Here is a 14,862-nt window from a genome sequence, read left to right as displayed (position 1 = left end):
AGGGGCTCAATTTCCTCTCCCAGATTATGAAAACAACAACAGACCTGTTTGAGGGTGGGTGACAGGGGCAGGGAGGAAAATATTACCCAGCGAAAGAATTCTGTTTTGTCGGGTTTTGCTCCAGGAAAACTTCCTGACTGTTGCAAACCCATCCTGTGTGCTTGGTGCCCTGGCTGTTCCTCCTCCTTGGAAACCCGGTCAGTGTGAGAACCTCCACTCTCACTTCCCCACGGGAAGCCACTTACGACTTCTCTGGCTCTGGCTTTCTCCTGCCCAGGGAGGGGAAAAACGAGTCACATCACTTGGGGACAGCCCCTCCCTCCTTCCCGGTGGGCTCAGCCCAACCAAGGAGCAATGGGAAGGAGCAGTCCTCTGAGCCACTCCAGCTCAGGCACTGGTGTCCCAGGACCGCCCATGTGCCTGCCAGAGGGGGGCAGGTTAGCGCTCCAGCAGACTCTGCCCTGGGCTTCCTGCTGCCTACCTGTGACTGCCCAGTTTTCCCCACATGCCCATTCTCCCCGTCCCCTCCCAACCCCAGCTTAGTCACATGAGGGAGTACTGGGCAAGGGGCAGTGCTCAGCAATGCATCCTGGTGGGTGACAGGAACAGAACCCTCACTCTGAGTGCACACTACAACCAGTCTGGGGCCACAAGCTCAGGATCCTGGTTTGCTCAGCTTCCTGCTACAAGAAGGGAGGGAAAGAGACAGGGGCTCATGCTGGCTACATGTTGGAGGTTGGGGCTAGGGTGGGGGGAAAAGGGCAGTAGCTGGGTCTGAGGTTCTGGGCTTAGTGCTGCTGCTGCTATGTGACTTTAGCTGGTCCTTTCTCTCTTCTGGGCTTTAGTTTCTCTGCCTGGGAAGTAAGGCTTGGGTCAGCCCTTTTGAGTTTCTTGCCAGCTCTGACACCCCCCCCCCCCACAGAACCCCCAAGGTTGCTCTCAGAAGCCAGGCAATGCCCATACACCATCTTGCCTCCACCCCTCAGGGGACCTGATTAGGATTGGGGGTGTGATGGCCAAGGTGGGGTGTGGGGCCTGGAGGTATTACAGAGAAACTCTCTAGATGCAGAGCTGGGTGTGCAGGCTGGCTCCCAGGGCTTCCTCTCCCAGCAGACAAGGGTTGAGGGTGGCCAAGGCAATACTTCTCAGGAGAGATGACCACGGCCATGAGAGCCCACTGGGTTGGTGTGGAGAAGGGTCTGTGTGTGTGCCCTGGATTTGTTGGGCAGATAGTTTGGCACAGACCTTAGGCCTGACATGGTCTTGGGCAGACCTCCTGGGAGCCTGAGAGTTGCTGAGAGGGAAGAAGGAAATGGCTCCATGACACTGAGCAGTCAAGGTGCACATTCCAATGCTTAGATTTTTTTTCAGGCACCAGTGAGCTCTTGCCTCTCTCCCTCTTCTATCCCCACTCCCCTGAGACAGGCTTGTGGGTCGCGAGGTTCCCGGAAGTTTAGTGACCCCTTCTCCTGCAGTCAGAGTTGGAGCCACAGGACCCAATGTTCTGAGTCCTGGCGTCCGATTTCCTGCCTGCCTCCCCTGTGCCCCAAGAGACCCATTGCTGCAGCAAGGGCCAGAGCGAGGCTTTTAAGAGATGCATTTGGGGCCTTAGCTGGAGTCTCTGTTGGCAGAATGGTCTCTGATTAACATTACTCATGCCTCCTTGGTTTCTTGTTTCAAGAAACATGTATGCAGAGTTCAATTGGGGGTAGAGAAAAGAGTAAACAAGGAATATACCCTTTCTGGCTGACTCGGCTGGTAAGGCCTGGCAACGGCTGCCCACTGGCAGGGGAGAATCAGCCATCTTAGGGACCAAGGACTCCTTCATGTGACTTGTCTGAAGAATCTTTAGCACCACTGGTCAAGTACTTCCAATACCCAACATGGGGCACAGAACAATGTGGCTAGTGCATGAAAGTTTGTTGGGTGAATGAATAAATGACTAAAAAGGAGACCAGAAATAGCTGCTCAGCTCCAGAGCTGGGGGTGTACCCGTTCCTCAGGGCTCCTGGCTGGTGACCGTTTAAATCCTGCTCGCCCTCCTGCCCAGCTTCCCCCAAGCTCCAGCAGGGCTTTGAATGGCAGGGTAATGGGAACAGGGAGAGCTGGCGCTAACAATTGCGACATCTCCGGTCAGACGGGCCCATTGTGGTCTCTTCCTGCCTCCGCCGCCCTGGTTTTGGTCTTCTTTGTGTTTCTGCCTCCTAGGCGGCCAGCATCACGCCCACAGTATGTCCTCCTGGCCTGCTCAGGTCTCTCAGAAGTGGCCCGGAAATGTTCAGCTGATGCTTGGGCTCTCTGCCCCCCTTGGGGAGCTGGGTACCCAGTTTCTAAAACTCATTTGTTTAGGTCCTAGCTGCTGGGACACTTGAAATTAACTTTGAATCGACATTTCTGAGCATGTCCTGTGAGCCTACCTCAGTGCCGGCCACTGAGGTGACAGCAGTGGAAGGGCCACCTTTCCATCTCTGCAACTCGTTAAGTGTGACACCCTGGTCAGGATCACAGGCCACCCTGGGTTCAAATCTCAGCTCTGTCACTTACTGCCTGCCTTGTACTGTCTGTCTGAGTCCAAAGCTCAATCCAAGTTGTTTCCCTCCCTGGGCCTCAGTCTTTTTATCTGGAGAGTGGAGACAACACCCCCCTGACTTGCCTCAGAGGGTGGAGAGGGTTTGGCGAGTGACTGAGTTTGGGATCTCAGGCCTGGTAGGAGAGGGATCTGGGAAAATGGTGCCGGGATCAGACCTGTGCTCTACTTAGCCCGTAACTGTGATCTCCCCTACGTGGTTCATGAATTCCTTGATGGGAAGTGAGGTCCACTCTGGAAGCAAATGGCTCCTTGTTGAATTTCAGAATGGCAGAAATAGGGGTATGTTGAAGGCCAACCCACGAGGTCCCAGTTCTGATGCTCCTGCAGGGGCTGTGGCGTCTGTCCTGGTCAGCCTCTGGGCAGCCTGCTGTCCCGAAGCAGCTGCTCCTCCCTGGCATCCTGGGCTCCCTCAGTGTGTTGTTCTTTTGTGAGGCTCTGAACCGGGCTGAGTGCTGCTCCCATCTTGTCCTTTTCTCCAAGTGCTGCCAGCACAAGGCTGGGATGGGGAGCAGATCGTGGTGAAAGTTTATAGTAATGCAGGGAGGTCAGAGTGGCGGGGTGGGGGTGACCAGCAAAGAAAATTTGTCAAGGCAATTCAGCAGCCATGCCCTGCCCTAGGGACTGTGTCTTCCGGTGTGTTCTCCCATCCTCACCTCCTGTCTGCCTGAAGCTCTCATGTCCTGGGCTTTCCCCTCCCTTCCAGACCCTTCTCTTTCCTCACTGCCAGCTTCTGGACCCCAGATTTCTGTTGTTTTCTTACATAGATCTTTGTGGCTCTCCCTTGACACTAAGGTCTGCTTCTGGAAAGGCAGGGAAACATCCCAGTATGTTCTCCTAAACAGAAGAAACCACCTCTTGTTATCTCCACCCTCAGCAACACAAGAACCAGCAGAAACTTTGAAATGAGTATAATTGTGATAGATGTGTTACTTAGTTCAATGTAAGCATTTCACATTGTATATCAAAGCAGTACGCTGAACCCCATAAATGCATCAACGTACAAAGTTATGATTTAATAAAAAATAATTAAAATAATAATAATAAAGAAATTACAGCTTTTGTAAATACAATGAGTTCTTAGGCAGGGCTTCCTTTCTCCTAGCCCATCTCTAGGTGGGGAGAAGCAGAAAGATTTATTCTCTCAAAGTCCACAGTGAACCCTCCATTTATAAGCTGTTTTTTATCTGGCTCTGGCTGGCAGCCCCTGGCACTCAGATAATTTTGTCTAAGTAACTGTCACATGCTTGCTGCCAGGGGACCTGGCCTTTGCCCCCACCAGGGCCCTCTCTCACTGCTTTTCTTAGGAATTGGCTTGGCTCACAATCTCTATTTTTACGTTGCCACCTTCTCTTTGTAAAAAATGTTGGTTCCTTTGACAGTGCCTTTGCTTCAAGTATGTATTGAGGGGGCTGCTTTGAGCCCAGCACTGGGCCTGGTGCCATGAGAAGACGGGGGACTGGGTAGGGCCTACGCGGTGGGCATTTGAGAGGAGAGTGTGTGGTGGGTCAGAGTGTGGCTCTGGGGCCACTTGTTTAACCCATCTGTGCCTCGGTGTTCTCACTCGAGTCATGGGTGACAAAAACTCTGTCTACAGGGTTTGTCCTGAGGGTCGAGCTTATTCATGGAAAGCATTTAGAACAGTAGCTGGTGTGTGGCACTGTGGCACTCTGAAGCTCTAATGCCCTTGAAGTGTTTGTTGTTGCATGTGCTATGTGGTTGCCTCCCTTGACAGTGACAGCCTGCCTGTGAGGCCAATTGCTTGGTGGGGAATGTTGCCAGGTCCCGAGGAATGGCTGTAGTGCTGAGCACAGGCATCCAGGAGGAGGAGGCAGGGTGGCTTCTCGGTCACCTTGCTTGTTGTCGAGCACAACTTGTGCTTCTCCATCTCCCTGCCTTTCTTCACCTCCTGGAGAGCCTTTTCTTCTCATCTGAGCCCAGCTTCAACAGCTGGAGGTCATCTCTCTGTGCTTCTGCTTCTGAGGCACTCTGAGCAGACCATCTGCCCTTAGGCCAGGATTCTACCTGACCTCTTGTAGGGAGGAAGGAGCAGCCCACAGCCCCTTCCAGCTGCCTCCCAGGTAGACAGGGCTTGGCCGAGGGTTGCTGTTGGGGTCCTGGACCAAAGGTGGGGGAGGCTCTAGAAAAACACACAGAGGGCTTGGGGTCAAGCCCCAATCTGGAAACCATCTCTGGGCTCCACTCTGGCCATGACTAGGTCTCCCCCATTGCAGGGCCCACCTAGGAACTAAATGGCTCCTTGTTGAATTTGACAATGGCAAAGGCAGTTGGAGTGTTCAAGGGAAAACCCAGATGTGTACTTCCTCCATTTCCGTCACTGCAGGGATCACGGAAAGGAGACCTTCTGGGATGGATGACAGCTCCCTGCACCTGACTGGTGCCCAGAGGCTACTCCTGACTTCTGCTCCTGAGTCTGAGATTTCAGCATTCCTTAGGCCAGGCAGCAGAGATCTTATACTTGGTTATGTATTTAGCCCTTTCCTCCAGAGACTTCTTGGCCTCCTTGTCTGCCTTGTTCTCCCTCTTTTTCCAGAAAGCACACCACACACACAGCCTTCTGGGCAAGACAGCTGACGGTGCTCCTGCAAACTGCCATTAATCAATTCTAATGCAAGGCTTACTTTTGTTCCCCTCAAGGTTCTTCAGAAGATCTGAAATTCTGTGTGCTATACCTGGCAGAGGTGAGTCCTTTCCTGTGTGTTTGCGGAGAAAGATCTGTGATGTGGTACTTGAGGGGAGATGTTGGGCTGGGTGCTAGACCAGGGTTCTGGTGTCATCCTCATGCAGTGATGCAGGGCAAGTTCAGATTGGTGGTTTCTTGCTTTGTAGCATGGGAATATCAGCCCCTGCCCTTGCCTGTCTTACCTCTGGCAAGGGCAGGGGCTCTAAGTGAACAAGAAAGCACTTAGATCTCTGATTCAGCACCCCCTGACCTCCTGCACTGCAAGAATCATAAGGATGTGGCCTGGCAGCTGCAGGTCACCCTGTTCATCTGTTTCCTGTGCCTGCCTCTTTCTTCCACTTTTTAAGGAAATACTAGCCCCGACCTCTCCTCCTGTGTTTCCAGAGGCCTGAGGTAACTTTGCCTGGGCCAGATAATACAGACTACACCAAGTGTTTGTGTTTGGGGCTGGAATGATGCTCACTCAGTGTGATTGACATTCCTCAGTCTGATCAGGAGCTTGGGTGGGCAGTGCTACGCCTTGGCTGAGCAAAATCCATGAAACAATGTATTGCTTGTTATGGTTCAGTAGATAAAATATAATGAATCCAGGGGTTTAGCCAAAGAGGTCCATGATGATGAAGAAGATGAGACACATAAATTCTTTTCAGTTTTCAGTGAAATTTCTATTCTCAACTGTGGGTCTCTGCTAATGTAAACAGGGTGGTGTCTGTTCTAAGCAAGGGCTCATTCTTGCCCTCTGCCTCCACTTAAGTTTGTCTCATCCAGCAGTCCTGGGAACCTGTCTTGTTGGAGGTGGGGCATAGTCTATACTGGCTGGCCAAGAGGAATGCATCCTTTAAGAAGGAACTGGGGCCCTCTTTGGGACTGAAAATCATTCCTTCAGTTCCCAGCTAAGGTAAGAGGTGAAAGGCCTTGGTTTAGTCTTTGAACAGATCCCTGAGGGAGAAGACAGTTGATGCTAAGTTAGCTTTCAGGGGAGACCAGAAAGTTCTAAAGAGGCAGTGGACATTGCTGGAGCTCAGCTGGGGGCCCAGGCTGCCTGGAATGGCTGACCTGAAGACACCGATGTCCTGCTCTGTGTGAGCTACGTTCCCACTGGGGCATAGAAAGTGGCTGGTGGCGTCACTTCTGTGCTGGAAGGTGTTTAGTTCCATAGAGCTAAGCGAGCAGAGTGCATGTAGGAGAAGCTGTGAGCCAGGCTGGGCTGTTCCTCCAGCCTCACGCTCTGGGTTCCGATTCTCTCAGGCAGTCCCTTAAAGGAGGCGCCAAGCTCTTAAATGACAAGAGAGCTTCCTTCTGGGCTGGGTTTGTTTTTTTCCCCAGAGAAAAGCACTTTGACTCCATGGGTTTCCAGGGATCTACCTCCTAGCCCTTCAAAGATTGATGAAGGGTTATTGATTTGGGGCTTTTTATTTCAGTAAAGTGCCAGGTGATCTGACTCTGAGGGCTTAGGGGATTGATCTCACAGGCAGCTAGAAGCTTCTCTCTTCTTTTAATGGGTTGCTGTTTATGAGAGGCACATCTGTAATGCAGAAAAGACAGAAGACTATCTCTGTAGTTGGGGATGTTCTCAACACGGGTGGTTTGGGATCCCACGGAGAGCCCCAAACTCACACCTTAGTTGGAACTTCTGATAAGTGGTTTCTCTTCATTGCCTGACATGTAAGTAGCACTCAGAGAAGAAATGGGGTGGGGGGGGGGAACAGAGTCAGAGCTTGACGAAGTTTTTCCACACTGCACTGAGAAAGCCCCAATCACCTGAGTGGTGGTAGCTCTGGGGTAGTCCTAGTCCTTGGCTCTGTGTCTCTATTCCTCTGGACAGGCGTCTCTGCAAATCCATGGGACAGATGCAATTCCTATAGAGGACGAGGGGCATTGGCTCAATGGGCACATTGGTCAGGGACCATTCTCTAATCTAGATCTGAGGCTGGCTCCATTAATTTAAGAGTCTGGGCCTTGGAGTTAAGAAGACCAATTTGAATCTTGGCTCTACCATTTCTGGAGTGATCTGGAAGTTACATATTCATCTCTGAAACGAGGCTGATGAGGCCTACCTTGCAGGGTTGTTGTGATGATTAAATGAGATTCAATAAGATAGTGCATCTAAGCACTTAGCCCTGAGCCTGGCACACAGTGAGTGCTCAATAAATGGTAGCTATTATTATTGTCAGCTTCCTAACAAGGGGAAGAGCTTTTCATATTCATTTACTCTCCATTAGAGACATCAGAAATGATTTATTGATCTTTTCAAAAGAAAGCTAAGAGGAATATTTCACATTCTTGGTAATGTGCATATAAAGTTATACAAATATGGCAAAATTGTAGGCTCTGGAGGAGGCGGAATGTAAACTGTGAATCTCTTCTCTTTTGAAATTTCCTGGGGCTGATGATATAACCTATCTGAGCCTCGGTTTTCTCATCTAAAAAATGGTAACAGCTGTTTCTTTCCTTCCTCTGTCATAGAGTCATTAGGAGAATTGAATTAAATGAGAAAATGTTTGTCAAGGCAAATGAATCAACTTAAATCATGGCTGAAGAGGTTTGGGTTTTTACTAAGATAAAGTTAATTCAGGAGCAAGGATGTGAGGCAAGATGGGGATCTTGGAAGCAGCCAAGAGAAGGGTGGGCGACTGGGTGGATTTGAGTATGCCCATGTTTAAGTGAGAAGAAATCCGGTACTTCTGGGTCTGGACTGTGCATCTGAAAGGTCTGTGCTTGGTTGACCTCCCCATAGTCTGCCTGAGTGAGTTCTGTGAGGATGCCCTCAAGGCAACTTATGGCCTTGACCCCGGATCCTGGTGTTGACAGCACAGTGCATATCAGCAATGAACCTGCATTGATAAGTTGGGTTGCATACTGGATTAAAAGAGATAGTTCACATGTGAGAGCAGCCAGGCAGGCAATGAGGGTCCCCAGGTGACAGAGTTAGCCAGAGTTAGCCCTCCTTGGAGGGAGCAGCCTTAGTGTTCTTGCTCTCTCAGCTAGGCCAGTTTCCAAGGCTTGGGCCTCCCAGGAATGTTTGCCTATCTCAGCTAGCCAGCTCCTGTCCCAGGGCCAGGCCTGAGTTTAGGTCCTTGGAGCGTTGTAAGCCATCTGGGCTCTCCAGCATTATGGAGGTTTTCAGCTTCAAGTCCTCAGAGCCAGGGACTCAGCCCTACACTCTGCAGTTGAGACAGACAATATGGCTTCCATCCCAGGTGGGGAAACATGGCTTTCCAAAGGGTAGGGTAGGGGAGGGTGGTTCTTGTGATGTCAGTAAAATGGGGATAATTACAGTAGTTGTGGAATACATATCAAAGCATTTCTGTGCTTACTCCAGGTAATGAGGCGTGAGGGCGATAGCTCAGTGTTAGGGGTAGATGGCTCTCTCCCTGTTGGAGACACACTCAGCGTGGGGAGCTTTCTTGTACTTTGGTAAAGAGGAGACCTCCATCCTGGAGCTGAGAGTGGTTATACAAAAAGCTGCCAGTAAACTCTGCAGCTTCTCTGAGACCCCCTGGCCTACAGAGTTCCTTTTGAAGGTTTTGCATTCTGGTTGCCTCTGGGGCCAGTCTGCCAGGGAGAGCATTCTTGCCAGCCAAGGGTCTGGCAGCCTCACCGGGTGGTGAGGAGGCCTCCCCAGGGTTTGGAGATGAAATCCCAGCGGAAAGTTCTTCAAGCCTTTGAGTTTTCTTTCTGCTGCTCATTGACTATGAGACTCAGTGAGGTCCTCAGTCACTCTGAGTCTTGGTTATTCCCTTCCATAAAATGAGAATAACTCTCCACGCCCTCCTGCTGCTTCTTTGAATTGCTATGATCAGAGTGAGATCATCAATGGGAAAGTTCTGTTTAATTTATTAGACCAAAGGAATTATTAGTAAGGCAGAATCCCTGCTTCAGAACAGAAAGAGGACATTGAGGCTCAGGGAGATCAAGGAATTTACTGAAGCCCACATGGCTAGATAAAAGCAGGGCTGGCAGGCACAGGTCAGGGCCGGCTTTTTGGACCACAGTTCCTGCCTCTCCCCTAACCTTCACAGGGGAGCACAATGAGAACGGGACCAGAGGGCCCTCTGTCCCCCAGCATCTGTCTCCCCAGGCTCCTCCCTGGGAAATCTTGAGGTCTTTTTCTGGGTGTGTCCTTCTCTTAGAAGGTTCTGGGAAGTGGAGGGACTCTGTTGTTAAGTGGAAGCTCCCAGGATCGCCTCAGTGTACCCATCCAGTTTCCAGAAGCCAGCAGATGGGGCTTTCTTCCCTTTCTCCTCCATGCTTTTAGGAAGATCATCTTCTGAGTACTTTTGGGCAGGAGAGGCATGGCTGGCACCCTGGGGACACTCAGCATGGGAGGTAGCCCCACCCTTTGTGAGGTTGGGTTGGAAGGTAGGGTAGACAAAGTCCCTAGACGCTATTAGAAGATGCAAATAACCATCTCCAGCTTAGGGCCTTGGCATTTGCTCTTTCTGGAACAATTTTTCCCAAGCACTTTCCTCCCTGGCTCCTTCTTATAGTTCAAACTCTAGCTCAAGGGGCACCCCTTCAAAGAGGCTGGCTCCTTCTTATAGTTCAAACCTTACCTCAAGGGTTACCCCTTCAAGTTTATAATTCACCCCTGGCTGAATTATAAACTCTCTTTTTATGACTTCTGTGACATTTACACAATTTTTAATTTTACTTGTCCCTTGGTTTCCATAGGGGATTAGTAGGGGATTAGTTTCAGGACCCCTGTGGATTCTAAAACCCACAAATGCTCTAGTCCTTGCTATAAAATGTCATGTAACCTATGCACCTCCTCCCATGTACTTTAAATCATCTCTACGTTACTTATAATAATACCTAATATGTGCTTTGAAATATTTTCCATCTACTCTTGGTTGAGTCCATGGATGCAGAACCCACAGATATGGAAGGCTGGCTGTGTATTATTATTATTTATTGTCTCGGCCCTTGAACTTGAGGGCAAGGACTTCATCTGTCTCACGTAGCTCTTTATCTCTGGTGCCCAGGACAGGCCCTGACACAGAGCAGGTGCTCAATAAATACTTGTTAAATGAACTAGATCACCAAATATTAATAATAACTATAGCTACTATTTATTGAGGCCTGAGGTTGTCCTCATTGCTTGCTCTGCAGTAGCTCTGAGGGTGAGGTGATTTTACTGTTGTCCCCATTTTACAGATGGCTTATAAATTCCTGAGGTAGACAGCCAGGAAGTGGCAAGGCTGGAATTTGCACCACGCCTGTCCAACTGCAAAACAGGGAGGGACTGGATGGAGACACTGTCTTTTCTCTGTTCCAGGCCATCTAACTCATGCTTCCTGGAAAGTTCATTTAGTCTCAGCACTGTGGGGTTGTAATCAAATCCCAGTGGAGTCAGAAAGGCCTTGCCATCCCCGATCAGAGCAGGGCAGGGAGTGGGTGGTCACCCTGGACACGCGGCACTGTTCTCACCCCGACTCCAGCTGCTTCAGGGGATGACCCCTGGGCTCCCCACAGCTCTCTGGTGCTTGCGCCAAGGCTGGCCTGCATTTGACCTCATCCCGGCAGTTACTCCAGGCAGCCAGAGCTTACCAAGGCCATTACTTGCCAAGCAGTGTGCTAGGCCCTCGTCAAAAAGTCCAGTTGGGCAGAGGAGTCTGTAGCGCTTGGCAAAGCGGATGTGAGTTTAGCACCGTGGGAGATGTTGCTGCCCTCATCTGAGCCGTCACTTATCAGACCCAGAGATGGGCTAGGCAGCAGGGCTGCACGGGGTTACCTGACTCTACCCGCCAAAGACTTTCCCAAGGGACTTGAGTTGCTGTTTGGGTTCTGTTGGTCTGTCCATTCATCTGCCTGTCTAACCTTGGCCTGGTGATCAGATAAGTGTGTTGTGAGGGAGGCAGGTTCTGTCAGCTGAGAGGAGAGTTCCTGGCTCCACAGAGCATCAGCCAAAGCCTTGGCCCTCTGGGTTCTTCCAACCCCCCACTGCTGCCTTGTGCTGCCTGCCCCGGAGGGTGACCTCACTGTGTCTGTCTTGTAGCTCCCCACAGGCCTCCACTGTGTTGGGAGCTATGCCTTCTTCCCTGCCCCCAACCTGTGCGCTGGCCAGCTGGCCCCTGAACCCACTTCCCTGCTCCCGGCTGCCTCGATGTCACTGGGGATTAGCGTGCATTATGGTTTTTGGTGGACACTCCCCTCTCTGCTACAGCCTCGCCCTCTGGAGCCCAGGGATGGGCTTGGGCCTGGGAGCCCCCTGAACCAGGGAGCAGTCTTGACCATCCCTTTCTCTGTTTTCCCTGACGTCAGAAGGCAGAGTGCTTATTCACTTTGGAAGCACACTCGCAGGAGCAGAAGAAGAGAGTGTGCTGGTGCCTGTCGGAGAACATCGCCAAGCAGCAACAGCTGGCAGCGTTGCCCCAGGAGAGCAAGGTAAGGCCTTGCCAGTGGCGGTGGCTCCTGCAGCCTTGCTTTCCCTCAGTGAGCCTGGACCCTCGAGCTTCTGCATTGGTACTTGGATTTGGGCAATGAGCTCTTGGCAAGGGGGCCTATGCCTGACTGTCTCTCCCTGTTGGCATTACACTGGATCTGTTGAGTGGGTTCGACATTGCTCGGGTAGAGCGAGAGAGCCAAATCGAGCAGGACCCATCAATCCTCCGCTCTGTTCTTCTGTTTGCCTATGGCAAGGTTTAATTTGAGCTGGGCTCCCTGCTGCTGCCTGGCACGCACTCCCCTCTGCCATTGGGTAGGCTGTGCCCAGGGGCAGTACACTGGTGTTTAACATTGGCCTGAGGCAGCATAATTGAGGGGATGTTTGCAGCAGGAGCTGTTATACATTACAGTTGCATGCAGGCCAGAGCCAAATGCAGCCGAATTTGGACTGCTGGGGCCTGGGGATTGGCCAGCTGGAGCATCAGAGAAGATTAGAGACTCCCAGTGGAGGCTGATCTGGGCCAGGCACTGCTCAGCCCCTGCAGTGCCTGGGGAAGGGGGAAGGATAGGAGGTTGGACCGCAGCCTTACCCTTTGACGCCTGGATGCCAGCTACAAGGCACAGTTATAGTCCCCCATTTGTGAGTCATTCAGATCCCTTCTCTTGCTTAAGGTGCTGGCCATTTTGGAATTTGGTCTGGTTGGCTGTAAAAGTTATGGAGGTGGTTGCTGTTCTGGATCTGGGGGAAGATGGATGAAAGTGAGCTTCAGTCTATAAACTTGCCACCTTATTACTTCCTCCCGGTGTGTCCAGGACCCATGTGCCATGGCAGCAGGCCTTTGGAGAGGCCATTGGGCAGGAGCTGGGGAAAAGGTGATTGGTGGTCTCTCCTGAGGGCCAGTGGTGGTGGCAGCTCCCCAGCTATCTCCAAAGAGAGTGATGATCTGAGAATTGACATGATCTGAGATATAAAAGTTACCTTGTTTTATGTCTGCCAAGGTCAGGAATAACTTTGATAAGGGCAGACAGTGTCCTGTGGACTTCTGAACCACACTCCGCCCACTGAGTGGCAGTTGTGACCTTGGTCAAGGCCCTCTACTTCTCTGTGCTTGTTATCCCCCTCAGTAACCTGGGACAACAGTTCCTCCTCCGAAGGGTCGTTGTGAGAATCAAATGAGGGGGTGTATATACAGTTCATAGCACAGTGCCTGGTATGCAGTTGGTGCTTACTCAACCACAGCTATGGGGAATGCATTGCCCCTGGCCCTGGTCCCAGGTGGCTTGTTGCAGCACTGAGTGGAATTCTTTGGCAGGTTCTACTGAGCAGAGACCTGTCACGTGTCTATTGGCAGTCGCCATGCCTACGGGCTGTCACTGTGCCTATAGACTGTCTTGTCCCATTGATTCTGTCCCATTGAATCACTCTTCAGTGGGGAAGCCCCTGTGACATCCAGTGGCTGGACTCATGCCCCAAGCTTTCTTTTGTCTGGGCTTAGTTCTTGTTTGAGGATGGAAGAGCTTTCTGGATCCACAGTGTGTTTGTAGCAGCCTTTTTTATGCCTTGGAGAATCTCCCCATCCTCAGGTCTGGGAGGACAGTGGGCTATTAAAGGTGCATTGTTTCTGAAGCAGCTTCCGGTCCCTGTAGGGCTGCGGGCTTGGATGGCTGACCCTGGAGGGGGATTGATGGCTGGGGGTGGCAGGGCCATGTCAAGATGTCTGGGCATCCTGGATGGGTAACAGTTTGGACACCTCTTTAAATCAAAGCTCTTCAAAGGAGAGTTCAGTGGAGAAGCTGGGTGCTGGGCAGGAAGAGGGAGAAGCACGGGTTGAGTGTGAGGACAGTCCCAGAATTGCTTCTTGGGCCTGTGAACTGGGCTCTGCTCCAGACTTGCACACTCCACTTGGCCCACCCTCCTGGGAGGGCTGTTATGCAACTGTCCTCTGTTAGGCAGGCCCCTGGGGTCTCATGTCTCCACCTCCACAGTAGCACTCAGAGTCTCAACAACTCATTTCTTCTAGTTACTTACAGAAAACTTCCTAAGAGGAGTTCTGGTCAGTATGATTCTCTCGAGCCCTGCATTATTCCAGAATGCTTTAGAGACCTCAGTGAGTGACTGGGCCCAGATGGCTGTCCATCTGGCTTACCCCATCATCCCCCTGTGCTCAGCTGTGTTTGGTCCTGGAAGCCTCAGAGTGACATGAGTCTCCTTCCCGAGAGCTGGGCCACAGCTTTTCTACTAAGGTTGCTGTCCTCCAGGGGGGAAGAGTGAAGGCCAAGCAGAGCTCAGAGGCTGGCTTCTTGCTTTGCTGGCATGAAGGGGCCTGCATACCGATTTGTTGTGAATCCTGACTCAGTAGCAGGCCTTTGGATGCCTTTTTTGTGCTCTTTCCATGAATGCTCTACCTTCTATGCTGAACAATGGAAAACACTGCCTGCTCCTGCTCCTCATCCCATTCCCCATTCAGATACCTCTCAGGAGGCAGAGGGATTTGTAAGGCAATTCCCCAGACTCCACCACTGCCCCTTCTTAACCCCTGTCCCCTGCTCCTTTCAACAGTGTTTGCTGACACCTTGGGTTGGAAGATTCTTCAAACATCTCATGGAATGTACAGCTGTTCCCAAATCTACAAAATATAATAAGTACAATTTGCTCTGAAATGAAATAGATGCTAGTTGGAAAGAATGCAGGGAATTGGAGGAAGGCGAATTCAAAGAACAATAGAGAGGCAGGTGTGTCACTGTCATGTGACCTTTGACAACTACTTCCTGCTGTGGCTTTGGTGGCCCCATCTGCACATTGACCTAGAGGCTCTTTCCATCTCTTTAAGCAGGCACAGGCTTTCTGTGCTCTCTGGGGGCCTTGCAGCATGGGGAGTCCCAGGTAGGCAGGCAGCAGCTATCTGGCATCCCTTCTCTGGGGGTGCAGTGCCTTTCTCCTGCTCACTCTCGATTGACCATGGTAGGTAAGAGCGGCTCTGAGTAGGCTTGAAGGTTCTCTCCTCTTCCTGTTGAAGTAAATGACCCGATTCCTCTCCTATTCCAGTCTCCTACTCCCGTTTGACCCCCTCCTACCTACCTCTTCAGAACTTTGCCCTCTCTCCTGCTTCATTACCTGTCATTGGGGGGAATCTTCCTTTCTTCTGTTCTGCCTGGAATATCTTGTACTAAACTCCCTGCATGG

The 14,862-nt window shown here is 51.2% G+C and overlaps 1 protein-coding gene across 5 annotated transcripts in view; it reads left to right on the top strand.

The window, feature by feature from the left end:
• Positions 1–14,862, top strand: part of RGS3 (regulator of G protein signaling 3) — a 125,354-nt gene that overhangs the window by 54,369 nt on the left and 56,123 nt on the right. For all 5 annotated transcript variants that reach the window (XM_053565231.1, XM_053565241.1, XM_053565249.1 and 2 more), the window contains 2 exons: positions 5,246–5,289; positions 11,556–11,678. In XM_053565231.1, coding sequence (XP_053421206.1) covers positions 5,246–5,289; positions 11,556–11,678 — 167 coding nt within the window. The remainder of the gene's footprint in view (positions 1–5,245; positions 5,290–11,555; positions 11,679–14,862) is intronic.

This window comes from Nycticebus coucang, chromosome 2, assembly GCF_027406575.1.
Source record: "Nycticebus coucang isolate mNycCou1 chromosome 2, mNycCou1.pri, whole genome shotgun sequence".
NCBI lineage: Eukaryota > Metazoa > Chordata > Mammalia > Primates > Lorisidae > Nycticebus > Nycticebus coucang.
Note: the sequence above shows the minus strand (reverse complement) of the source record. Positions and strands in the feature narration are given on the sequence as shown.